The sequence below is a fragment of the Fistularia commersonii genome, chromosome 29 (assembly GCF_037954325.1).
Source record: "Fistularia commersonii isolate RoL2024-O1a breed Wild chromosome 29, RoL_Fcom_v1.0, whole genome shotgun sequence".
Classification (NCBI taxonomy): domain Eukaryota; kingdom Metazoa; phylum Chordata; class Actinopteri; order Syngnathiformes; family Fistulariidae; genus Fistularia; species Fistularia commersonii.
This window is the reverse complement of record NC_141312.1, coordinates 6,511,500-6,539,013: the sequence shown is the minus strand read 5'-3', so window position 1 is coordinate 6,539,013 and position 27,514 is coordinate 6,511,500. Positions and strand designations below refer to the sequence as shown.

The 27,514-nt window shown below is 43.6% G+C and overlaps 1 protein-coding gene across 3 annotated transcripts in view; it reads left to right on the top strand.

Moving 5' to 3' along the window:
* The window catches only part of LOC147216847 (transcription factor COE1), an 82,931-nt gene extending 70,357 nt beyond the window's left edge, over positions 1 to 12,574 (top strand). For 2 of the 3 annotated variants that reach the window (XM_086177112.1, XM_086177110.1), the window contains exons 12-17: positions 5,684 to 5,749; positions 5,839 to 6,001; positions 6,099 to 6,281; positions 7,938 to 8,135; positions 9,614 to 9,682; positions 10,654 to 12,574. In XM_086177112.1, the coding sequence (XP_086033238.1) occupies positions 5,684 to 5,749; positions 5,839 to 6,001; positions 6,099 to 6,281; positions 7,938 to 8,135; positions 9,614 to 9,681 (678 nt within the window). In that variant the 3' untranslated portion in view covers position 9,682; positions 10,654 to 12,574. The remainder of the gene's footprint in view (positions 1 to 5,683; positions 5,750 to 5,838; positions 6,002 to 6,098; positions 6,282 to 7,937; positions 8,136 to 9,613; positions 9,683 to 10,653) is intronic. The other variant, XM_086177113.1, reaches the window with a different exon arrangement.
* The last annotated feature ends 14,940 nt before the right edge of the window (positions 12,575 to 27,514 follow it).

Genomic DNA, 27,514 nt, shown 5'->3' with positions numbered 1-27,514 from the left:
TCTTAGGTCAATGGGTGCCTCTGTCAAGTGAAGCGATGTCCTGGGAGGGCATTGATTGGGTATCAGGCGGTTGATGGTGAAAGTAAGAATCCGACTTTTTAACAGCAGGAATGAGCAAAGAAAGATCTCTTTTGTTTTATTTTTCAGAAAATCGCTATTTCAGAAAAGAACAAATAGTTGGAAAATAGATGGATCGCGAAGACGCCCGGGCTCTAACATAAGGAAAACGTGTCGGGACACATGTCCCGTGTGCAAACATCGAAGTTCGCGCCCCCCCCCCCTGACACTGCTGTGCAAAGCTTTAAGTCAATGTCATTAAAATCGCCGCCCTCCCGGCGCGTCACTTAGCGGCGTACGCTCTCCCACTCATTTTCTCTTTCCACTCACATCTCAGATCATAGCACAAAAGTGTAGCTCAGGGGTGGGAGGCGGGGTAGCTAATTGGGAGAAATGGATGGAGAGCGAGCGAAGCCCCCTGACGCCGTCGACTGTCTCTTTGCCAATCACCGTTAGTCAATCTCTTCGCGCCGCGGTAATTGGCGCGGCGAGAGGCCGGCCTGCCGAGGCTTGTCAATCCGGTTTAACGTTTGCCGAGTGGTTTCAGTCAGTCGGTCGGTTTCGAGTAAAATTGTTTGGCTTGGGTCCGTCGCGGTGCGATGGAGGGGGTGTCGGAGCCGGGGAAGGGTTCCCGACTGGCATAGTCATGCTAGGCGGATAAAAAGTAGAGGGGGGTAAAATGAAAAGACATAGTGCTTAAATATTGATTCATTCATTTATCAGCTCTACTGCTCATTCTACAGTCAGGGTCACTGGTGCCAGCCAATCAGAGCACCACATATAGAGACCATATACCCTTTCATTTAAATTTGTATTCTAGTTAGAGCCTGTTTTTGGACGTTTGCGAACCGCAGGACATGCAAACACCACAAAAAAATACCTTCTCACCAGGAGTCAAGGGAGCGCCGACCGCCGACTTTTAAAAAGAAGACGGAAGCATTAATGTATTCACGTTCTGCACGGGAGATTTAATCACGCCCGGTTTATTGACCCTGTGTTTCTTGGGCGGAACATGTAATGTGTCTAGAAGAAACAGATCCGCTCACGTCTGGATTTATTTTCAGATTCGCCGGCGACGGGTGATTTACACAACACGCCTGAGAGGGTTAAAATGGATTTTATGGCTTTATGACCGCTGCCTACCAGTGTGTGATTGTCAGTGTGAAAAGAGACGATACAAGATATTCACGGATGTCGGTCCGAGTGATGGACGGGAGCGGCGCGGGAGTGGCGTTCGGCTTCTGTTTTATGTGTAGAGGTTGTCTGTCATATTGAGAAATAGCAGTTAAAGCACATCCCTGGGACATTAATGAGTCAGCCTAATGTCCAGGGGATGAAAACACACCGCGCGCGAGTTGATTTGTGTGCGTGCGTGATGGAATATAGTGGGCGTTTGGCGCCATATCCACGCTCGCCTGGCAGTCACGAGTATCGATCAGCCTTTTTATTGGACTTAAAAGAGTGTGTTGCGCTGCAGAGCGATGGAAGGATAGACGGACGGGCAGTGGAGTGCATGAGAGGATTACCAGCGGACAGCCCATACTATAATTGCTCACTGAACATTGAGGGGATTTTGCTGGTCCCCCCCACACACACACACACAAACACACACGCACACACCAGTGTTCATCTGCTCGGATGTGTCATGGTGATCTTTTCAGCATCACTCAACATTTGCACATATGTCCATGAACACACCCTGGAAGTTATAAGATCTCATTCGGAAGCATCGCCTCCCGCCCATTTATGATATCTTGAGTTTTTTTTTAATTTGAATATCACCTGGGTGGGATTTTTTTTTTTTTTTTTTTTAAAAGGGTGTATTACACCTCTGGGGTAGGGTGGGGTTTGAGACTGACACAACCTTTGGAGTATCTGTCGTATTTTCTCTGAATGAGGGAAAATCGGACGATCGCTCGAGCCAAAACAAACATGAAAACCCAGGAAATTTGAAATCTAGAAATGAAAAAGGAAAATAGATAAATAAAGAAATATTTATCAATACAGATAGATAGATAGATAGATAGATAGATAGATAGATAGATAGATAGATAGATAGATAGATAGATAGATAGATAGATAGATAGATAGATAGATAGATAGATAGATAGATAGATAGTTACATACATGCATGCATGCATAATTCACAATACATTAAGAAATAAGTAGGTAAATTGATCAATAAATAAATAGATCAACACACAAAAACCTACATTATGAATAAGTAGATAAAAATCAATAAATAAATACAATTATGAAGTATCACCTCCACCAATCCAACTAAAAAAGCAAGTCAATTAAAAAAAGTTAATAGCCCCAAACTATTGGGAAACAGAAGCTTTAAATCGGGCATTGAGAAGGATGACTTTCTAAAACAACAAAAGAAAAATTAGAATATATGTTTTTGCCGCCCCCCCCCCCCACCACCACCACCACCACCACACACACACACACACACACCTCCCCACATCTTTGTCGTGACTCACGCAGCAGGCGATCGCTACGTGGCTCATTTTAATGATATCATCCGTCACGCCGGGGTCACGTCAGCGGCGTCACCCATGTGAGTAATCCAGGTGATGCATGAAGACAAAGACTCCCGTCTCCGGCCTGCGGCGTCGCCCGCTCACACACTGACTTCAGTCCACATGTCAGCTTTCACACCAGCTCCGCCCGTTGAAACATTGAAACACAAGGCCCTGGTGACAGGATGGGAAAGTGACGTGCATGCCAATACTTTTATTTATATATATATATATACACACAGTGCATACATCCATATACTGTATATAAAATGTGCGCGTGTGTGTTATTGTGCCCTGCAGCCGTCAGAGTCCAAATGTAAATTATGACATCATCTCTGTGTGAGGTGTGACCCTGCATGTACGGCATCCCTAATGGGACATTAGAAGCGGATCAAGCGTCTAATGTACCGGCATTAGGGAGGAATAAGTCATGTGTGTGTCACGTCCGCGCCGGCACTGGCACACGCACGTTACACACACATCTGACCTCGCAGATGCTCAGCTCAGCGTTTCCCCGGTCCTAATGCGGACAACATGTGTGTGTAATGTATGGTTATCACATTAGGGGCAGCCATAACTCAAACAGTAAAAGCACCTAGACACCTCCTTCCTCGTTGCCAACAGATCCGTCTTTCCTTTCACTCATCTTCTGTTCTTCCTGCTGTCAGTCGAGCCGCCCGTCCACATATATCTACGTCAAAACAACCGTGCGAGCAGCAATCCACACCGGAATAGATCCGACCCGAGGTTAAAAAACTCATAACGAAGACTTGAATGAAGTCAATCAAGGAATCGGAACTTGGCGTCCGCTCGTGACTGAAAGATGTCGATATTCGGAAATCATTTTTTCAAAAAAAAAAAAAAACAACAAAAATGTACACGACGAGGGGGTGAAAGGAGCGTCAGGCAACCATTCCAGAAATACTTAACGCATTAAGGCGTCAGAGTCGGAGTTCGCGGCTTGAAAATCCCGCTTCGGCGCGGCAATTACGCTGATCAAAGAAACGTCTGGTGTCTGATTCTCAAAAATGAGATTGTGTCGTCGGTCGCCGTTGCTCCGCTGTCAGGATTCATCAACTGCGCCTGCCGGAGGCGTTTGATTGACAACAAGACCAGATCAACGTGGGACACTGCAGGGATGAGTCTAAATTTGGGTGAAAAGTTAAGAAACCAGAGTTTCACGGTGTCCTCATATAAATCCGTAACTGTATCAAGTTTTCCAGTCATTGAACGACTTACCTTGTTTTCGCAGTGAAAATAATGAGAGTAAAACTGAAGAAAAGGGACGCCTTCAAAATACACGTTCCCTCCCAAACATCTAGTTTTCGACGCCCTGAACTTCGCGATCTGTTCAACGCAACACGATGGATTAGCAGGCATCTGAAGAAATAAGACTCTTATTTACAGGAGCGGCAATATGTCTTTGTATTTAAAGATGTAAACAAGAGACGAGTATTGGAAAGGCATTGATTCCTGGAGGCTTTAAAACGGCGGCGGCGGCGGCGGCGGCACAAGCCGGCAGACCTGATAATGATGATGTTACCAGAGCATCAGCTTTCCTTCCCGTCTATCAGTGCCTGCCTTACTGGAACCGCTCGAACGTTCAGGATCGGGTTTCAGAACGCGTGTGCGTGTGTTCGTGCGTGTGCGTGCGTGTGTGAGCCGCTCTGCTCACCATCCTCATAATGAGAGGTTAACAGCCGGCTAGCTCGGCCATGATAATGTGTAAAAGATTGAATTTAGCACCATGGGCAGTCACACTGAACCGCAACCGGCTCTGTGACCCCATAAGTCCCAACACACACACACACACACACACACACACACTTATGCACGCGCAGGTGCGTGCAGATAAGGACACAATATGTTACGTGACGCACAAACTCACAGGAGAACACACATGCAGCCAACAGTGTGTATGTGTGTGTGTGTGTGTGTGTCCCGGCGTGCAGGTTAATACTGTGAAGCGCAGAGTAATTTTCTCCCTGTTGCCGGGCGGCCTCACGCCGCGGAAATGACAACACGCTAACTGTTAAACAAGACACCTTGGACCTCGGGGCGGGGGCTGGGCGAGCGAAAGAGAGAGAGAGAAAGATGGAGAGGGTGGGCGGGTTACAGGGAGGGGAGGAACAATAAAGAGTGAGAAAGACTGAAATGAGCCGAGTTTAGTGGGAGGGCGAAATGAGGAAGACAATTCCCGACGGCCGGTCTAAGTGGGTGGATGGAGGAGCCGGAGGAAGGAGGTGAAAATGGATGAGAAAACGCAGAGGCATGAGACTCCGACCGAGATGGAGAGGAGGACGAACACGTGTGTTCACCGTATCGGGATGGTCGTCTCCGTCGCAGATCCACGTTTCAGACGCCAGAACATGAGTTGAGAAGAAAAAGCCGAGGCGGGAGATCTGACAGAGCGCTTTAGATTTGACTATATTCTAAACTAAGGGTGTCCAAACTTTTTGCAAAGAGGTCCATATTTGGTGAGGTGAAAATTTGTGAGAGCCTGACATTCCTTGAGCCATTAACATTAAATTCAAATGAACTATTTCCTGACATTTTTTTTTTATTGCAAATGGCATGTTAAGTCTTAACACAACACAAATTGATTTTTTTTTAACTAAATCACTTTTATTCTTTTATTTCTAAATGCCAATTAAAATGAGGAAAAATCTGTTCATTTGAAACATTACATATTATTCACTATTACATGCTCACTAAGAACTACTAAAGTCAAAACATGTGAACAGGAAAATTTCACTATTATTCAAAAGTACAAAACATTGAGGGACATACAAATCTTTGTATTAATCGTTATCAAAAAGGAGAAATGCAGTGTATTTCATTATTTCAATTTTAGACGGATTCAAAATGTAAAATAAAAAACAGGCTTCCTGATTTTATTATTGATTTTATGACACAGACGCTGATGCTTAAAAAGTTCTTGACTTGACTGCTGATCATCCATCTGCAAAACAAGTGAAAAGCAATTTTTGAAGTATGAATGGACGGTGCATGTGCGCATGTGTGCACGCTGATTTTGGCCTATATGTCTTTCTAAATTCTATGCGTCTCTAAAACTCATTTTAACAAATTCCATCTTCCAGGAGGTTATCTTGAAGAGAGCGGCCGACCTGGTGGAGGCCCTCTATGGTTTACCCCATAATAATCAGGTAAGAATGCAATCAAACACCTTGGCTTCAGATGTATCCGTGGGAACCGTCGCCGAATGACAAGCGGGGGGGACGGCTCTCTTTTGCAGGAAATCATCCTGAAACGCGCCGCCGACATTGCGGAGGCCCTCTACAGCGTTCCCCGAGGACACACCCAACTCTCCGGCTCCACACACACCAGCATGATGGGAGTCAACTCCTTCACCGGGCAGCTGTCCGTCAATGTCTCCGAACCCTCGCAGGCCAATCAGGGTGAGAAGCGACCGCGTTGCACGGCGTCGGCCGCGGACACGCCATCATCCCGAGACGCGCTGACCGACCGACGCCTCCTCTTCCTCTCCGCCCGCAGGTTTCGTGCGCAGCAGCAGTAGTGTATCTCCCCATGCGTACGTGCCCAGCTCCACACCTCAGCAGACCAGCTACACCTCAGTGACCAGCACCATGAACGGCTACGTCAACAACGCTGGCATGACCAACCTGGGTGGTTCTCCTACCTTCTTGAACGGCTCCGCCGCCAACTCGCCTTATGCTAGTGAGTGTGTGGATCCTCCCATATCGACCAATTCCCCGCGACTCCCGGTTGATTCGGTAAACGCAACGAATCCATTTGTCCTGCGTCGGTCTCCTCCTTCCTTCCCCGGCCGCCTTCCTCCCAATGCCTCTCTTCACTCCGCGGCGGTTTAATGGTGTTCTCCTTCCTTCTCGCACCCGGGGAGTGGGTTTCCAGAAAGACGGTTGACCAATCTACACGTTCTCACTCCCAAGCCTTTGTCAGATATCGACACATTAAACACCCTTTTTTGTCATTTTTTAACGAACCCGGAGAGGCATCTATTTTCGGAGCGCCAGCGGAGGAACGCGATATCTTGTGGAAATTTCTTTCCGCTTTTCGTTGGGTTAGGTTTAGATATAGATAGAGATGTTGATGTAGATGTGACACTCCAGGTTCATCGAAAAATGACAAGACAAGGGGTGTCCAGTGTGTCGGTATGCGAGACTAAAGGGACCTTCACCATTCGTCAGGCTGTTGATGTATTCGGAGGAAGAACGTGTTCAGCCAACCCGTTTTTTTTTTTTTTTTTTCTGGGAAGACTGAAATAGCACCAGAAGAGATTGAAGAAGCTTGAATTCTTCGGTCAGTCATCACCAACCTCCACCAGCCTCGCTTTACGAGTTGTAATTTCTTCCGCGAGCAAGTAACTCAGCTTGCCCGCATATTAAATTAAAGTTCCACATTAAAATGAATGGAAACACTATTAATCTGCTCCGGCCCCCCGTTTTTGTTTCGTGTTTTTAAATGAGGAAAATGTACTTTATAGATAACAAAAATGTATAAAATTCAATAATATATCATGTATAATATTATATAATATCGTAATAATGTATTTAATATAATAATAAAGCAAAATGTAAAAAATAAACCGATTTTATGAAGTGTATTTACCTTTAAGATCAGATTAAATTGCCAGCAGCGGCGGAAAAGGTTAGGGGAGTTTTTCATTTGGTATTCTATCGCAAAATTTAACTTAGTCGCTACACATTATTGCTACAATTTAGAATTAATTTTAAATTGCACACTATGCTACACTTTTTTGGTAAAAATTTTTTAACAATGTAATGAATACCAGTCCTCTTTTTAAACCGCTCAAACCATCCCCGGCTCTGAATGACTCTTCCGATGCCTCATCCGTTGACGTTCCCTCCGTCGGCTGAACCAAATCCCCCGCTTTATTTCAAGAACAAGTGGACGACACACACTCATGGTTTTCCATAATTCTCACGCATCAGACAAAAAGTTTAAGCCCCACTTCACAGACAGTTGTAGCAACGTCGGTGTCAAACATTCATCCCACTCCCTCCTAACCCGGTTTCTCGACTTGTATCACAAATCAAAAAAAAAACGCAGAGCAACGGCTCATATATAAAATTACAAGATGATGCACTCGTAAATCAATGTTCCGCTGCATTGATTTAAGATAATAATGTTGAAGTTCATCCTCCCTCTAACGTAGAATTCATATTTCTGCCCAGGGTTCATTTTCATCCTGGTGTTCTGCTCAATATTAATTCCAGATGTGTCATTAAATGAACACGCCATACTAACTTTGCCATTGATACGAAATAAAGGTATATATCATTTCCACAAATAGCCTGCTATTCATGATTCCCCTTCGTCTCCCTCCCCCAGTCGTTCCATCCAGTCCCACCATGGCCTCCTCCACCTCCCTCCCCTCCAACTGCTCCTCATCCTCCGGTGTGTTCTCCTTCTCGCCGGCCAACATGGTGTCGGCGGCCGTCAAGCAGAAGTCCGCCTTCGCTCCGGTGGTCCGGCCCTCCTCGTCGCCTCCGCCATCCTGTACGAGTGCCAATGGCAACGGACTCCAAGGTAATTACCACGGCGACGGTCGGTCAATTAGAAGTTAGGGGGTGGAGGACACGCACGGTAACACAGTGTAGCTCAAACATCAATGCGTAATTGGTCCGATGACTGTTCACTGCATTTATAGGCTGAACTTTGGACAGTGAAATGAAGTCACTGCGTCCCATAAAAGATGTTTATAGGATCATATATGATGCTGCCATTCCATATAAGGGAACGACCGCATTCATTTTTTACTTCCATATAAAAGTGTGCGATGTGATTCACCCAAAACACTTTGACCGTTTGGATTAAGTGGTTGTCTGAGGTCATCGTACTGGCATTAATATGATTTTTGACAAGGATTTAGAATTGTCACCAAAATAGACATGACTACAACAACATTAAGATCCAAAAGGTCCATCATAATGTGTTGATTTCAGGCATCAGGTCAACACGGACCCATCCTTGTACCTGCACAGTACTGCAGCCATTCCTAAAAAAGTATCCTTGCCATTACCAAAATTTCGTCTCGGCCTGGAGAGTTACAGGAAAAATAAATGACGCCCACAAGGTATCATTTGAGGTTGTATGTTTTGAGCACAACACAAACCACGGCTGCTAAACGGAATACCGTTCATACCGTCCATTCTATACGAAACCCCCCCGTCCGCCGACAATACAATGGCTTTGTCTTTCTGAAACTTTTTTTAAAATGAGCACAAAACAATGGCCTAGGTCTGTGCGCTTTTTATGGTTTGATTTTGAATGGCTTTTTTTGCTTACATTTTTTTCAAATCAAATTTCAAAAAATGTGCATCTCCAAACCGGTCTCTACAACAAATGTCTTTTCCTGAATTCCATTTAAGGGAATGCAAACAGTAACAGGTCTGTTCCTTGAGCACGACATAACGCGATTTTCGGGTTAAGTCGGCACTGCCGTCGGAAGAGTCTGACTTTCACTTGGGAGCCGTAACACAAAAATGAATGTACAACTGCCGGATGTAAACGAAACCGTCTTCCACGTGAAGCGCCGCACTGAATCCGTCCACTCCACTCGCCAACTAGTTCCTGTCTAAATTTACGGGAGATGGCAACGTAACCACGAAACTCCGTTGGTCTAGGATGTCATAAACCCAACACTTCCTGTATTTCAATCTATTTCATATCCACACGCTTTACGTTCTTCAAATGCATGGATATGGTCACATTAGCCGAAACCTGTGTTATAACAGCATCATTTAGAAATACTGACACCCCGGTAGAGCAGAACCCTCCCCCCCTGCCGTCGTCTCCACGCCTACTCCCCCGATCGACCTGCCCATTCATTTGATTTATAACAAGTCCTTTTTTTTTTTTATTACTAACAGTATTTTTTTCCACTCTCCTCTTCTCCCCTACCTTTTCTTTCGCCTAATTTTCTCTCCGTGACCTTCAACCCTTCCCCCCCCCCATGGGGTGTTCCCTGACCCTCTGCCCCTCTCCAACCCTCCTCTCTCTACCAGATCAAACATTTGTGGACTCTAGCAAGTACTCATCAGCCAGCTCTCTCCAAGGCCTGGCCTTCACCTGAAGTATGTTCCTCTGCTGCCTCTCCTTTCAGACTAACATACCCGGACTATGTGATGAATGACTTCCCAGTCTCGTGTGTTTTACCTCTCTGTCGCCCCTTATCTCCTACGGGCCTTCTCCCCTCCGTAACTTTTCCGTCCGTCTCCGATGTCACCGCGCCGATCGAGTCGCCCGGTGTCTCCTCCCTGTTTTCCTATTGGCCGGGGGGGAAAATACAAGAGGGGCATTTATTTCGCTTTGCTCTCATGCGGCGATTTATTTCTGTTGTTCTTGTGTGTGTGTGTGTGTGTGTGTGTGAGTTGAGAGTGTGTGAAGAGCAAACTAAAAGCTTGGTCTTAAAGTTAACAGACCCCCATTTGTGGCAAGACATACATGAACACACACACAGGCAAACACACACTCTCTCCTCTGTCACACACATTTAGGAGCATTCAACGATGACACCTATTTTATTCTCCGTGCCCACTGAGGCAAAGTGATTTTTTTTTACTTTTATTTTTTTGTTAACATTTTACATTTCACATTAAAAATAAAAAAAAAAACATTTGTTTAATTTTTTTTCCCGGAATGTGTGTGCGCCTGGGTCGGGCCCTGGTTTGCACATGTTTAAAATCCATCGCTCGGGTCTTGATACAACGCAAGCCATGATGCAATCTGTCAGGCGTGCACACACACACACACACACACACACACACACACGTAATAAAACACACCAACTGTTAAATCTGTGCTCATATGAGAGCAACATCACTTAAAAGACGTGCCCTCGCTTGATTCCATTGATTTATTAGTCTATTTATGTCGTGCACGTCGCCGCGGCGACACGCAGATGGGAAAACACATTGATGTATTTATGAGGGAACTTTTTATTACATTAAAAATATTTGGACATGTTTAACAAGTTTTTCCTCTTTTTTTTTTCTCCCTCCCCTCCTTTTTCCTCTCCTCTCCCCATCCTTCTCACTTCTGGCAGCAATCCCAGGAATGATCATCCCACCCATGTAAAGGTGCGAGTGTAGTGGGTGTGTGCGTGCGTGTGTGTGTGTGTGTGTGTGTGTGTTTGAGTGTGTGCAAGACGAACCAAACACACTCACACCGATCCTGGCGGAGGATTTCAGAGTGAGTCAGACTCCGTCCATCAGGGACGGGAGCAGCTGTCCCAATCTGAAGGAACAAACCCAACTCAGGCCCTTTGTAACACAAAAACAACTGCAAGACAACAAACGAACAACGACAACAGAAGACTGTTTGCAAGGAAACACGTTGTTTGGACTTTGTACACCTTGATGCTTTTATAGGAGAATGGCCACGCCTTGATTCAGACTCTCCACAGACACAGGAATTGTATTTATTTTGGAGAGAATCCACTTCCTCCCTATGAGTGGTTATTATTTCCTTTTTTTTTCTTTTTTGTGCAAAAAAAAAAAAAAACATGAAAAAAAAGTGATAATCATAACTAACTGTATCCTACGTGAGGGATTTTTTTTTTTTCTATCGATTAAGTTTGGTCAATGATGAAGGAGAATAATGTGAAGAGCGCCCAACGATGATGATGGCGAGGAGAACAGAGCAATGAAGACGCCGCAGGAGTCGTTAGCCAAAATCCAGCCAACAACCCTCCAGGGAAGCCAAACAAAATAAGCGCACGTTGCCAACTCCACGCCACCGCCAGTTTCCTCTAATTTCATCAATCAGCCGAAGAAGTCAAACGCCTCCCGCCGGCCGCCGCTGAAGAAATCACTTGCTTCGCCATCCTCTTCACGGAGGAGCACGGAGGAAAGTGACGATATGTAGCAGATCATCATCCCGACTCGTGCGTTCACTAAATCGGGATGTGATTTTATTATTTTTTTTTTTTAAAAAAGCAGAGATGAGAAAAAGCAGCTCATTTGCTTCTTAATTCATTCACCTTTTTTTTTTTTCCCACAGGTGAGTTATCTCACCCCTCTTGATTTTGCATCAAGACCTCCCAACGCTGTGAACTCAGCAAGTTTTTCGGGGGCCAACAAATTTTCCAAAGCCTTCAATTATACTGAGCTAATTCTGGGGGAGGCGGATTTCCAGGAATGATGGCAAACACCTGCGTGTTTCTTTTCCCCGCTTCCTCCTCCTGCAAATTTTAAGTTTGCCATTATTGACGTAAAGAATGTTCTCCTGGCGGGTCGTTTTTATTCTGTTTCGGACAGAAGTGATCGATTTCCAAACAAGAATGGGTAAAGCCAGAGCTACATGTTTGGTTTGTTTTATTTCTCTAAAAACTATAAATTTCATCCTTTCTTTGGGTATATGCTATTCCATATTGAGATACCAGTGGAACTGTATATTCTGTGGGATTTTAAATATCAGTTTGATTGTTTTGTTTTATTTTTTTTATCATAAATGGCCTTTCATTTTGGAAAATGTTAGACGGTCGGTTTCCCGCAGTGCCATCCAAAGGAGTGGGAAAGTGCGGCGTAAATGGTGAAACGATGAAAATGTCTCAAAGACGGCCGCCATTCAAATCGGCCCTCTGCAGTTTTGGTCTTAACAATCTGTATTTTATGTTCCTTTTGTTTTCCTCACTTTGTTTGTTTTGCTGTGTTTTTGCAATGTAACAGTGACCATGTGGCCACGTTTGTTTTCTTTTTTTTTTTTTTTTTTTTTTTTTTTTTTAATTTTAAGTTTCCGCCCGGTTCGACTGACAAGTCGAGTTAGGAAATTAGCCAACGGGGCGTCTCAGCACATCAGGTCCCTCCGCCTGAGTCTTAACCCTCAACCTTTCATATCTAGACCTTCCCTTCGGTCCAGTCAATTGTCGCGCAGAATACAACCCCTCCATCCACTTCCATCCCATTACTGTTTGTCTTAAGAAATGAAAGATGAAGTGCGAATGTCCATGTTTGAATAAAAAAAAACCTAAAATGATCCTACAGCAGAGAGCAATTTCCCGGAGATGTGTCTTAAAGAGGCTCAGTGCCTGCCATTTGTGATTCCCTCATCAAAACACGCCTGTCCCAATCCCGCCAAAACTTTGATTTAAAGTGTTTCCACAGCCTTACAGTTCGTCCGACGATCTACATTCTTCATCGTATCATTAACCCTCTCCCCTTCCAAACGTGCAGCCGCCATCGCTGTAAAAGCGAAAAACTCTTAAAGGGAGATTAAAAGCCGGATCAGGTCACGGAGCCCTTAAAAGACACGGCCATATAGTCACGTTGGACCGTTTGCGTTTTTTTAGAAAATAAATGTTAGCGCAGACGTAGAGATGGGAGCCAGTGAACTCTCAGAGAAGATGTCTAATAAAAGGATGTTTTTGAAGAGAAGTTCTGGCATGGCTTACCAAGGAAAACTGCCATCCAAGCCCTGAATGGCCCCTGGGGCCAATTCGTCATGTCTGCTGATCAATTGGCAAAAGAGTCCAACGTGGAACAGAAATCCCTCAATAATCCGTCGACTGCTCACGGATACTCCCAGACCCCGCGAGTCCGTCGGTCTAATCGCCCGACGAAGAAATACAGAAAGCCCTCAGGAGGCAGGAACCGAGAGGATTCAAAGATTTTAACATCCAGGTGGCAAAAATAACCAAGTACCTTCTCGATGAACACGAAATAGATGTCACTGAGAGGGATTTCCATTTAACGTGTAAAGATTCTCCTCGTTCAGCTTTGTCGCTCGTGTCTTTGGGTTTCCGAAAACCAAAGACGATAATTTGTACCATAGTTGTTTTGTTTTTTTTTTCTTATTTGAACGCCATACTTTTACAGCTAATTTCAATTAAACAGACAAGAGCCATTGTGTATTTTGACGATCGAAGGAAGGCGGAGCCGGTGTCCCGACCGTCTCCACCGGGTTTTATTAACTGTGTTCATATCATTTCTTGTTGAAATTATAAGTTTGTCGCATTATCTCAGTGTAGAGTTTATAAATGTGATTATGATTATCTGTGTTTACCTTCTATGTCTTTTTTTTTTTTGGTTTGTTTTTTTGAAAGATGGGACAGAGTTGCTTAGCTGAGATCCTCACTGGCCTTCCTGCTAAAATGAAACAGAGGGGAAAAAGCCTCTCCTCCTTCGCTCTGCTTTCCTTCTGCAGCTGCTCCACCTGCTTCCTGCAGGTTCTCTGTTGCTTCTTCCTCCACTCATGTCCCTCTTCACCTTGTTTTGATTGTACTATTAATATTTTCTATGTTTGCTGCCCTGCCTGCTTGCCCTCCCCTGCCCCCATCCCCTGCTCATACTTCCTTTTTTTCCAAAAAAAAAAAAAAAAATGAAAAGAAAAAAAAAGAAAAATTGAGCCACCTATTTATTTTATCTCAAATATGGGTCTGGAGACCACTTGTGTTTGTGATTACATGTGAGAGAGCTTGAGAGTGTGCGTCCGAGTGTGTGTGCGTCATCATCTTTTTCTCTGAAAAATAAATGTGATGTGTTAAAGCTGAGGGATGTCTTTACATATATAAATACCTGTACAGGAGGGAGTTCACACAAGGATCTGTTTAGGTTAGATGACCTGAATTACTTCAGCAGTAATCACATTTATAGAGGTTTCTTTGCATTTAGGCTTTAAAAGTACCGCGGCACTTCTACCGAGGCGGTGTCAGTGCGCTGCGTGTTCCAAAACGCTTTGCAAAAGCTGCGACACCACACACACACAAACACACACACACACATGCACAGACACCAAAATCACTGGCAAACTCTTATTTCTGGTATTGCAGAATAACTGGTATTGACTAACTGGTAATATTTTGAGACATGCTGCCGATTTTTCTAAGTCGTGAATAGACTGTCAGTGTGTGTGTGTGTGTGTGTGTGTGTGTGTGTGTGTGTGTGTGTGTGTGTGAAGTGACAGATACTGAAGACCTTGCCAAGAAAACAAAAGTAAACATAAATGTTGGATATAAAATGCACATCTGTGTCTGTATCCTCTGCAGAAAACAGCATGAAACAGGCTGGCCAGAAAATGAAACTCATCATTTTTTATTGTTTGAACTCAAACCAACAAAATATAGGTGTTTACCAGGCACTATACATATATATGTATATATATATATATATATATATATATATATATATATGTGTGTGTGTGTGTGTGTGTGTGTGAGTGTGTGTGTGTCACTTAAAGCAGTGATTCAGGAGATACAGCCTTGTTAACTAGACAGGTAGGCCATAATGTAATGTAATATGATTCCGATTCAATTCACATTCAGTGCGGAAAATATACTGTCTATCTTGAACATCTGTAATGGATGAATGATTTGTGCAAGCCAATCCCCCCCCCCCCCCCCCATTTCTAGAACCCCGACAGTTTTTGCCAATACCCATTATCTCCCAATATCTCATTTCCATCGTCGACTTTTGCATCCGTTTTGTGTCTCTCGCAGTTCGTCGGCCGGCCTCGGCCTCTGTGCAGTCGCCACATACACATTATCAGCAGTATCAGTGTGCCGGGGAAGAGGAAACTACTGTAAAGATGATAATGTTACATTTTTTTATCATTATTTTTAACTTTGAAATGTAAAATAACTTTTGGACTCTCACTATATTTAATTAAAGTTCTTTCTTCTCTGTGAAAACGTGTTGGACTTTGTGAGTCGGTGGTGAGTCACTCACGCAAAGGTTTTGTCTCTGCGGGGGATTCAAAATTAAACATAGAAAGGTTCAAGACTTCGGGAAAAAGTCTGATTTATCCAGTGATCTTGGTGGAAATTAAAAAGGAACTGGATTATTAAGTGGTAATTGGAGGTGAGCAGGATGTAAATCGAACCGGCTCTGGAGAACATTAAAAGAATAGTTGGCAGCGACATTAAACTTTAAAAATAAGCCAGTCACCCCTGTGGTGAGAAGATGTCAAGAGAAGTTTCGGATTTTCAGAAAAATCCCTGCTTCGCGGGAAGTTCACGTAGCAAGCCTGCTCTGAGTCGTCCAAATGAGACGATGGCCTAGATTTAAAATTCAGGAAGTGACCCGAACGCTCCACTATTTAAAGCAACTGGATCGTCTCTCATGTTGTCTTTCACGTCATCGTTGCCCTCAGTGGGTGTCTCTTGTATAAATAAGGTTTCTTTGGAAGCAGATGTTTTAATGTTCCTCCAGTCAAAGCGGATTAACACATGAACGCATACTTCTTCCCAAGATCTGCTGGGAATCGATCGGTGGTGACGTAGACTTAAAACCCGGCACGGAGGGGAGGGGAGGGGAGGCCGATCAGTGTCCAGTCTGGCTCAGGCCCGCATTTGTTTTCAGACACACAGCCTACCTGAGCAAGGCTTTGGTTTACATCACAAATCCAGGATGGAGTTTATTACTGAGGGGTGGGGTTTGGGTCGTTTGTTTTGGAAACCTGGACCGCATTCACTTAAGCGCTTTAAGAATAGATGAACAAACGGAGATGGGGGGGTTTCGCAACAAAAGTGATCAGTTTGCATTTTTGGAACATCACATTACCTCTTCTGGAATATCGTTTGGACAGTTTCCTCTGCGAGCTCCCCGTGTTATCCAGTGATATTGATCATTTTAAGCCATTTCATGAGCAAATCTGTTCTTTTAACTGAACTTACAACCCTCGGCATGGAGAGCAGATGGGATGCCTCCACCTGATTGTTGCTATGGTATTTTACTTGAAAGAACATTACAAAGTACATTAAACATTACAGACATGATAAACTGCAGTGGAGCAATAGGAAAATTATTTTGTCAATTTTGTTGTTCTGTTTTTTTGTCAGGAGTAACCCCACCGCATGTCTATCCTTGCCACTCTGTTAAGGTGATCACAATTTATGGACAACTCAGTGACAGGCCCAATCCCAAAATTAACAGTAACTAGAACAGATATATAGAATACAGGTGATGGTGAGATGAAGCCAGAATGCAAAAAGATTTCAACCAGAAGCTTGCTTTAAATGTGTCCAGTCCCTGCTGTTGCAGAAAGAGTGGACTGATATTTTCCAAGATGTCGCCATGGGAGACAGCTGCACTTCTCTCATTTTCTATGGTGAACAAAAACAACAACAATATTTTGAAAAGCACAATCTAACCCAGACAGAAAGCTGTTTTCCATAAAATGGACCTGCTTTGACTCATATTGACTGTTGATATGCTTTTAGTAGCAGGACATCAGTTCCCACTAAACCTCAAGTGGACATCCAGTATGTCTGGTTGTCATCACAGTGATCCGTGGCAAGAATTTGGCATCAGTAACCCAACCATCAGTATATTTCATATAACCATCTTCATTTTGTTTGTAATACAACAAACATGTCATTGTGGGTTATATACGATTTGGATATCATAGCCTGCTACTTATCAAAAGCAAGATCTGAAAAACACATCAAGCGCAATTTCACTTCAACAGCTTCCAAAATGTTTTGCAGCAGTGGCCCCCTAAACCACCGGGCCTTGGACCTGTACCAATCCATCATCTGGTGCGGAACACGGCGGGAATTAACGTCGGGCTCAGGCCAGGCGCGGGTAGTACACTCTCGCACCGGGTCAGGTTCTGACCAAAAAAGAAAAAAAAAAAAAGGCCGGTGCTGCACTTCAGCACAGAAAGAGCAAAGAACATTCTTTCTGTTTATTTATTTACTCATCATCCATATTGTATTGTATTTTTCAATGTTATTCATTCTCTCCCAATCACTTCCGCGTCCCCCACCCCACTCTCGGTCACGTGATACGTTAGCCAAAACATTAAACCCACAAGTTAGCCTTCATAAATAGGGAAAATAAAAAATAAAAAAAACAGGATGTTAAACAAGAGTTAAAAAATAAACAAAACAACAACAGCAGCAGCAGCATTAAAGTATTAATTAAATAAAGCAGAGATAAAGAACTTCCAAGAACTTCCAAGGAAAATAAATCTGAAAACACGGGTTTTATCGCGATAGGTGAGTCTCCGCGCGCGGGTCAGCTGCCGTTTTATGTAATTCCCATTTGTTTTTATGTCCGTCATATCGTTTTATTTCGTCGTGTTTATCCCTCCACGCCTTCAAATCCGTTGGGAAACATTGAATTTAAAAGCAACACATACCTCGACTTTTATTCTACAGGTTTAAATGAAGTCAAAATGTTGCAGCATTTCTTTAGGAAATCATGTCAGGTGGAAGGTGAGTACATTCATTTTATTTAATTTCATGTATATTTTCTCTCTCCTGTCGTATCACAGCGAGCTGTTTCTGCCCGTGGCTGCTTGACGTAAAACACACACACAAGCGCCCAATTCTCATTGAATCATTAAAATATTATCCCGTGTGTGTGTGTGTGTGTGTGTGTGTGTGTGTGTGTGTGTGTGTGTGTGTGTGTGTGTGTGTGAACCCCGCTGCGGTGCCTGCGGGGCTCCACATCGTGGCCCCCCGTCCATCTCCTGCGGTGTGATATCCACTCCGCCAAGACTCGTTATGCGGGTTTTTTTTTAATCGTGTGGGTTTCGTTAAATCCCACTCACTTTACATCCGTTTACACCGCGGATTATCTTGCGTGAGTCTGTCACGCAGTGTGTGGGAGAAGTTGTCATTACTTTGCCCTTCTTTTTGTCTGTCAGGGCAAGAGGCGGGATCACGTCATTGTTTTTCATTCTATGGACGATTCATATATGTTATGACCAAGCAGTTTCCCATCCTGTACCTTTTTATTTATTTGATGTTATTCTAATTTGTTGGTACCCTCTCCCACAAATTCACCAAGAAAGAAAATCCTCAGCCTCTGTAACTCCAAGCTGTGATGAGATTGTGAGCGTCATTCCACTCAGATGGGGAAAACACTGTTCAGGGGCCACAGCTCAGGTCACGGCTGTAGTTACAATGATGTGGACCAGTATTGCTTTTATCTGTGTGTGTGTGTGTGTGTGTGTGTGTGTTTGTGTGTGTGTGTCTGTGTTTGTGTGTGTGCGTGCAAGCATGTATGCGTGTGTATGTGCTGCATGGGTAGTGAAAATGCTGAGTGCCTACTAAATTTAAAAAACAACTGGACACTGACTGGTGAGCAAAAAAGTTGATGTTGATGTGTGTGTGTGTGTGTGTGTGTGTGTGTGTGTGTGTGTGTGTGTGTGTGTGTGTGTACATATGTGCTTGTGCATGAGCTTGTTCACAATACAAATTCTCTGGTGAGACCAGTTTCTGTAATGAGACAGATGGGCTCTGCCTGAATTTAGCTATCAGCACAACTGCAGGCAAAATGTGCTTGTGTGTGTGTGTGTGTGTGTGTGTGTGTGTGTGTGTGTGTGTGTGTGTGTGTGCGTGTGCGTGTGTCTGGACAGGACAGCAGTATGTGAGGTGTTATTCTTCTACTCGTAGCCTGCGGGCTTAATCAAAGAGGAGCCACAGATGTCTTATTGACACCAATTAGTTACTGTCTCATGACACACACACACACACATACACACACACACACACACACACACACACACATATATACCCTCGACCATACATTGATATAGCCACGTACATACAGTCCTAAATAAATACTCAGTGTATGATACATTCTTTATATTTTATAGCGTTGATGAGAGTTAAATTTGGGACTGTGCACGGCCTCTGTTTGATGAGCACAGGGTTGCCGTTGAGTTGTCTGAACATTAACTGCACACACTCACAAAACATCCCAGTTTGATGGCTTGTGTTTGAGTGTGACTTACAGTGAGTGTGTAATAATACCAGGTCTGACGAGATAGGACTGAAGAAATCCATTAGCTAATGGATCTCTCCTCTCTTGCTTTTTTTCCCCCCCTCTTCTTTTATTCCTCTCATCCTCCTTCCATCACCACATCACACTACCGGTGCACTTAACCCCATCTAGGAGAACCTCACACACACACACACACACACACAAACACACACACATGCGCGTGCACACGCATACACACTAACCCTCAATCTTCCTATTCTCCCTCCTCCGTCGGCAGTATTCTGAACCTTTATTTACACATGCTGACAGTGAGCTTCGTTTTGAGGTTTGGCTCTCCTCGGTTGTGAAAACAAGAAGTTGACCGTTCATTCCATATTCCTGCAACACTGAACAATGAAAAGCAGAGCTTGACCAAACTCCTATTTTGTACATTGAAGTACAGCTGAAGCATCGCCATAACTGCTGCAGCCCCACGCCAGAGGCGTTGATGTAATTGTTGTACATCCGTATCGTATATGTTTAATCCATCAATAATGCTTTGTACCCGGGTTAATTGCTTGCTTCTCATTGTGTAGCTACATAGTTTCTCTGCTTCTCACATCCCTTGAACCTTCCCACTTAACTGCACGCCATTCCCTCATGCACACGTAACTGCTCCGGCCCTGTTTCTCAGTTTCCCATCCCATCATTCGAAGTAATCCCAACCTGGAGCGTTCAGGCATTTTCCCACGTGGAATCAAGCTGGAGCAGAGAACCTCCTCTGCTCTCAAAATCCCCTGTGTTCCAGAAGTGGCATTTTCAGGGCAGGAGGTGCTGTTTTACCACGGTAACCAGTCACACAGACCGAATCGTCAAACGTATTTAAAAGTCCAGTTTGGATCAAAACCTTATGTTGTAAATATAGATAGTTACTTTAATTGGAAATAAATTTGACTTGCTAGATGACCGTCTGTGTAACGACGGCTGAATTCCAATTCTTTCATCCTGCTGTAGAACTTCGCTTTCACTCGAGTACAATGGAGAGTAAACGGCAGGAAGAGTCGGACCTCAAACACGCCTTGTGTGCTTCAGCTCTAACCATCCTTGCCTTCTATTTATGACCAAGTTGTAAAAAGTCACAGCAGCCCTGCCTCTCTGCTGGTCACTTGGGGGTGTGGTGGGAGGGTCCTGTTATTTTTTTTTCCTAACCGGCACCTGATCCGTGTACATAAAAAAAAAAAAATCAATACAATTAGGTGTTATGGATCGGATGATAAGGTCATAAATATATAAAGGGTTTTGGATACGAAAAATTGAAGCTTCAGGAAAAGCATTCTTGTTGTAGATCCAGTGAGACCTTTTTGTCAAATGACGTTTTTTTTTTTCTCCCTTCATGTATCTTGGTTGGCTGTATACAAGAGCTCAGCACATTTCTTTGTGTGTTCCCCGCCTGGCATCACACCGCCAACCTGTCAGCGGCGCCGTTGCCGTGCAACGCATGCCGGCGATGCACACAAATGTTGGATCGTGACGCTCGTTTCACCGTCGTGCAGGATTACGTTCCCCATCCCTTTGCGGGTTCCCTCTCGGTTCTTTGACTTCCTCCTATTCCCCGGAGAACGACTTCAGGGGAGAGCTGGCTTTTCAACCAATGAAATCAGCACCACCTCCCGCTGCCCTTTTCCCTCGGATAAGTGGCACAGATAATGATTGAATAATTATTCTAATTGTCTATTTTCTTCAGTTTGCCAAATCCATGAGATGAATGCAGGTGTATTCTAAAGCATCGCATTTGTTTAGGTGTTGGTAATGTGGACATCCACCAAACCGATGCCTCTCCGCTTCGAAGGGTTAAGGGGGTGTTTGTTCATCTTTTAATGTAAATAACCGGCCCAGATCATTCTATCCAATTCAGCCGTGGCAGCCGCCCTGACGGGCCTCCAGGAATGTTCTCCATATACGTGGCATCGCGTAGTCACATCATTTTTGTCCCTCAGTAGCCATTGTTCAGGAGCCCATTAATCCTTTCCTTTATGAGATGAGTAGTTTTTACTGGCTCAAAAGTGTGAGGTGTTTTTTAATAAGGCTAATTGGGATTTGATCTCTAGATTAAAAAAATAATAATTAAAAAGAAAACATCGACTTGTCAGGTTTGGCAAGCAGGGAAATTCAGTGGCACTAGTGCCAGCAACCATAGTCCTTCTTCTGTAAAATCCTTCCACGTTATCCAACATTAATCCTCCGCTGAAGATTGGGAAGAATTGCTCTCACTTTTCTTTCTGATCATTTAAAAAAAAAAAATCTCTGCAAATTCTTACTGTAAGTATGAGTGGTTGATCAAGACCACCATAGATCAGATTGCACCTTTGCACGTTTTTTTTCTTTTTGGCAGGAGTTCGGTTAAACTTCAGGGGATCAACACGAACCGTCTATTTTATTTCAGAAAATCAAATCCGACGGAGTTCTTTCAGGATAAGAGAATACGCGACGCTTCCTGTTCTCCCTGCAGTGGAAAGAGGCCTCAAGATATCGGTACTGGAGGATAAAAGGATGAGAATGAGGGGGAAATGTGTAGATAGGAAGCAAAAGTTGGGGGAGATGCAGAGAAGATGGTGACACAGTAACACATATATAGAGAGGAAGGCGCGTGACTTAATAACAATGGAATCAATAAAACCAGTGTGTATGGCCAGGGTTTGCCCTGTGCATTTGTATGAGGAACACTAAAGCTAAGTAGAGGTGATGACACACATCAGTGATGACACTCCAAAAACACTTGTAACACACCCTCCATCACATGCTGAAACACACTCACACATGCACTTATACCCACTAACTTAAGTGGAGGGTTTGAAATTGAGCTGGGACTTGGAATGAATACTCCAAACAATTATCTTTCTCTCTCGCTTTTAGTAAACCATTTCCCATGAACACGTTCACATCTGCTTTTTTTTTTTTTTTTTTTTTTCCCGAGCCGTCCTCCCACCCTCCTCCTCCTCCTTGCACACATTTTTTCGCCTCTCTTTTGTCTCTTCCCTCATAAATAGTAATACCATGGGCTTTGGGCAAACCTTGGCAATACATTGACTGTACTTCTCGCTGGAGGCACGAGACTTCCTTCACACACTGTCACATTCAAATACATTGAGGTTTGACCCCGAGGCAGAATGACAGTTGTTTTAAAGAATGGTTTTGGTTTTAATTCCTCTCTTTTCCCAAATAGTTTAACATTTTTCTAAAATCTGATTTTTTTTTTTTTTTTTTTTTTTTTTTTTGCGACTGTCATGTAAGCTATTGAGAGGATGATGTTTTATCCTCACATATTTCACATTTTGTGGTTGCCCACAGATCATATTAATTCATAGATAGGCGTTTCAACATAAAGTCCAGGAATTCACAAGAGTTGTTTTTTTGTGTTTTTTAATGAGCCAAAACATATTTTTGTTATGTAGAAAATTCAAAAAAGAAGAAGAAGAAGAAGAAGAAAAGACTGGCAGATGGCTGCCGTGAAGATTGTCAAATTAGTTTATTTTCTTTTGGCCGTGTCTTATTTATTTACACCAATCCCTCTCAGCTGTGATGAATTAAGCTGTCAAATTAACAATGGAACGGCCATCTCTTACTACCTAAAGATATCGTCACCCGTTTCCAGGAAGCCGAGATTATCAACAAAAGCCGCTGCCCGGAAAAGCATTCGGTGATTGTCGGGGGATGATTGTTGATGACATCATCCCACTGATCGTGGCATCGTTGTGATGAAGTCGTGATGAAGTCACCGTAATTGCGCGAAGACCGTGTGCCGTTAAGCAGCACAAAGTGCGTCACCGGAGGAGAGCGAAACATCTGTGTGTGTGAAGGAGCGTGTCAGACTTTGAGATGCGAGCATGGAATCATCATTTTTGGAGCGGCTGTGGCTCAGTTGGTAGGGCGAGCATCCCTCCCATCGGAAGGTTGGCTGCAGAAATGTCCTCGGGAAAGACGGCGAACCCACAGTTGCTTCCGATGGTTTGGCTAGCACCTTGTATGGCATCCCTGCCTCGTGTGAGTGCTATCCAGGATAAAGTGCTTTGAAACTGCAAGGTAATTAAAGAACGTTGGCTTACAAATTTAATTTGTTCTTTGACTCTGTTAGCAAACCAAAATGTTTGGGAACCAAATCAATTTTTCCCATTGAAATCAATGTAAATCCCATGATTCTCTTCTCCAGCCCCGAAAAACAAACTACTCTTTTATGGGTTTATTTGTGGTGAAAATACAGAAAGGAATTAAATACACCCTTAATTATTGCTGTGTTTCTGGTGTTCTTTCTCTTCTTGACAGCACTTCTACTTGGTGTTTACTTTACTAACTCAGTATGCAAAAGTAAAGGCTTCTTGTATGAGACTCTTGCTAACGCTATCTCCAGTAATTTGTCTTTTATTCATCCAAACTAACAGTAATTTTTCTACTTCTCCTAATACTTGGGACCTTTGCTTTGTTAACGTAGTCACATCTTTAGCAACATCAGCCTTTTTTAAGCGTGTACAGATGGTTGCCTTAGCCAGATCATAGTGCTTGGCGAGCTCTGTAACACAAACACTGGTGTTAAGAAGGATTAAGAATTACAGTCGATCTGAAGAAGTAAATAATAGCTAACTTTTTTGGGAGCACGATTCCTGAAAAAAAGCACAAAAAATTGTTATACCAGGAGAACACAACCGTGAACTACGTGAACAATGCATGACTGCTGCTACGGCACAACACAGAAAACCAGTGAATTTGTTTGTTCAAAATTTGGTTAAAAACGCTTTTCATAGGTCAAGTAGTTTGTGTTCAGGGGCTTTCATAAGCCGAGGTTCTACTATATGAGTGTAAAAAAAAAAAAAAAAGACCATTGTCATGTCCCATAGCGATCCCTAAACTGATCATTTCAAGGAATGCAAACACACTGAGTGACTTGCTTATAGGGCTCCGTCAAATCTGATAATGAATTCCCCTTAGCTGATGACTGCTGGTTGTTCTCAGCGCTATATTTGTCACGCTATCGCTCCACATTAGTGCTTGCGTCCGCTGGAAACATATGATGTGGAAGCCATCCAACCATGGATGGTTAAGTTCTTTTATTATTGTATAGTTGTGTTCAAACAGCCAAAATGATGCAGAATGGGGAAATGTTTTTCCGCTAATCCAAAATGTGTTGGGTGGAATGAGCACAAACCTCACAGCACAAAGGGCCCTGATTCAGAGCCTGTCTGTAGAGTTTGCATGTTCTCCCCGTGTCTGCGTGGAGGTTCTCCGGTTTCCTCTCACATGCAGAAGGTCAAATTGAAAATTGCCCTAATGTGTGAATGAGAGAGTGAATGATTGTATATCCGTATGTGCGGCCCTGCGGTCCAGAGTGTACCCCGCCTTTCGTCCGATGACGCCATCCCCCGCGACCCTAAATGTAGGATAAGTGGTAGATAATGGATGGATGCATCCAAGCTTGCTTCTTCTATGATAGCTGAGTCGTCTTCATGAGCGAGAAGAAGGAATTCTTGGGGTTGCGGATTCCTTTCACGTCTCAAAATAGCCAATACTTCCTACTGAATGCCTTTATGCCTTTAAGAGGCATCTACCTCGTGCAAGGCTTCCAAGCAGTGGAGATTTTTTTTTTCCTGAGATCTCAGCAACGCTCTCCCGGTGCTTTCTCTGACAGTAGCTGTGAGCTGTGACAGGTCCAGTCATCATCAGCAGTATGGTGGAGCTCAGGAAGGAGTCACTGTCCTGTCCTGCAGTTTCTCAGATTCTTTGACAGGGTCCTCTGGTTAAATCATGGCTGCAACCAGGAGTGCTAAATAATTTTCTTGTAGGAAGACTGGCGATTGTCAAATCATACTCTGCATCGAGATTACACAGTATCATGTCCGATGCTCTGTTTCCCTAAAACTCAAAACATGAAAATAATTTGGGGAGCTGCTCGGGGGCTCACATTGTTACCGGTGGCATTAGTAGGTCGGATTAGGTCGCATTCAAACGTTTTGTCGAGGACCCGCACCGTAATAAATTGCTGCCCATGTGCTCGCTGCCTTTTGTCTCACCAGACTCGGGCGCAGGACAGCGGGCTTAGCTGTCGGAGGCCGGGGCTGGTCCACAAGTGCGGGCCTGCAGCTCACACCTCTGGGGACCTCATCAGCTCTGAAATCCCCTCATTTACCTACAGCTGGAAGGCAGGTGTTTTTCAGCGTCTGTGGGGAACTTCTCCGTATTTATCGTGGAAATCATCCATTGGCTAGATTTCTGACCTTGTTCAAAAGTGTAAGATATCGTGTATAATCGGTATGAATAATAGCGTGATAATTTGCTTCACAGTTAACGGCGACTGGAAGCTAAATCTTCCTTGAGTCAGACTTCCGAGCCCGGCCTGTCAAAGATATATAAGATTAAGAAAGATGACATGTGGGAATTGAGCCAACATTAGCATCCAAGCATATCCATTTCTTTATTTAAGAAAACTGATTAGATTGGAACGTAATGTTACACAAAATCAAGGTTCAGGTTATACAACAACCACAGTCACGTTAGAAACAAAAATCAAGCTGGCCAGGTTTATAAAATAATAACCAGAAGTTCTGACTGGGATAGGACATATACTGTATTCGTCATGGTGAACACACAGCACAACCGAAAAATCATGAATAAATGATAGATGAATAAGTACAGCCTGGTCACCCAGTGACTGCACACATATGACACAACCATGGCATGTCTAGATGTTCAGTCACAGCAGACTGGTGGGGAAGGCACACACACGCACACACACACTCACACACACCACACACAACACACACACACAAAGGTAGAATTCTGCCAGAGCTGCTGCATTTAAAGCCAGTCAATGTCTCAGCTCTGACTTTTTGTTTTTCGTCAGAGGAATGTGGACTCCGTCAGAATAAGTGTGTGTTTCATGCCCTTTTTCTTCTTTGATGTAAAATTCAAACAGGGAAAAATTAAAATCTAAGTTTTTATTCATGTTAGTGTCAGGAAATATGTATTGTAAGTGCTTAGCACCCAAAAGGATGGCTTAAAAAAAAGGGATATGAGATGGCGTATTCAGTTGCTTGATCAAATAAATACATTGAGTGGGAACGGAAAATCACATTACTGCATTTCTAAAATGCTTTTGTTTTTTTGTTTTTCAACTGGACTCCATGATGAAATCTGATGCAAAGACCAAGAATTCCATCTGTGACTGGAAGCGCGCACTGGCCTCACTAGACTAGGAAAAACCTTAAGTCGATGTGGGACGGACAGAAAACTCTATTTTGAAATAAGCTTTTATTTCATAGGTTGAGAGTAACATTATCTTCTCACCTTTTTACTCTCTCATGATCCTGCAAACTCACACATTGTTTCAATTTAACAGTGGAGTTGAGTGTCCGAGTCGTACTTCACCGCTTACTGCATAAATAGTTGGACAGTCACTTCCTGAAATAACAGTAGATATTGTGAAAAAGAAAAACTGAATTATTTGATTTTAACTTCACTGACTGAGCAAGAGTTGTTTTTTTTTTTTTTTTATTGTTTTTTGTTTTTTTAAATCCTACAGAAAACAAAGTCAGATTTTACTGATTTGGCACCAAATCAATCACAAATTTTCCATGTAGAGCAGGTCAGGACCAAGATCTTTAGAATGATTTACAGAAACCCAACATTCCCTCATGAGCAAGCGCTTGGCAACAGCGGCGAAGGAAAAGTTGCCTTTTCCCTTGGACAGATCCCGTCGCTATTCGGGCGGCCTTCTGCCTCCACTGTTTGGGGTAGAAAGAGAGGGAAAGTTTGTGTTTAGCTTTTTCTGTTCTTTCCTTTTTTCCCTCTTTTTTTAATTTTGAATGCATACTGAACTATTTGAGCTGAGGAGTGTGGGGTTTGCCATGATGCAGGAAGTACAGATTCTCACTGATCCACTCACATGCCATCATTTAAACTTAGATCAAACAAGGGTTAGTTACCATGTATGGACACTGACATTGCCACGTCTAGAAGACTCTGGATTTAATTCTATTAACCAACATAAGTTTTCCAAAAATAATAAGCTCCGTGAGGGCACTGGAGGCCGGCCAGGTGTTTGCCGGGAACCGAAGTTCTGGAGCTGCTGAGGAGCAGACAGGTTGTGAAACCACACCGCATTGCTCAATCGGCCGAAGACAATAAGCGGCTAAAGAGACGAATATTTCACTGGATCGAGGCGCGGCAGCATGTTGTGCCACAGCTAGAGCCGGGAACGAGACATTTTTG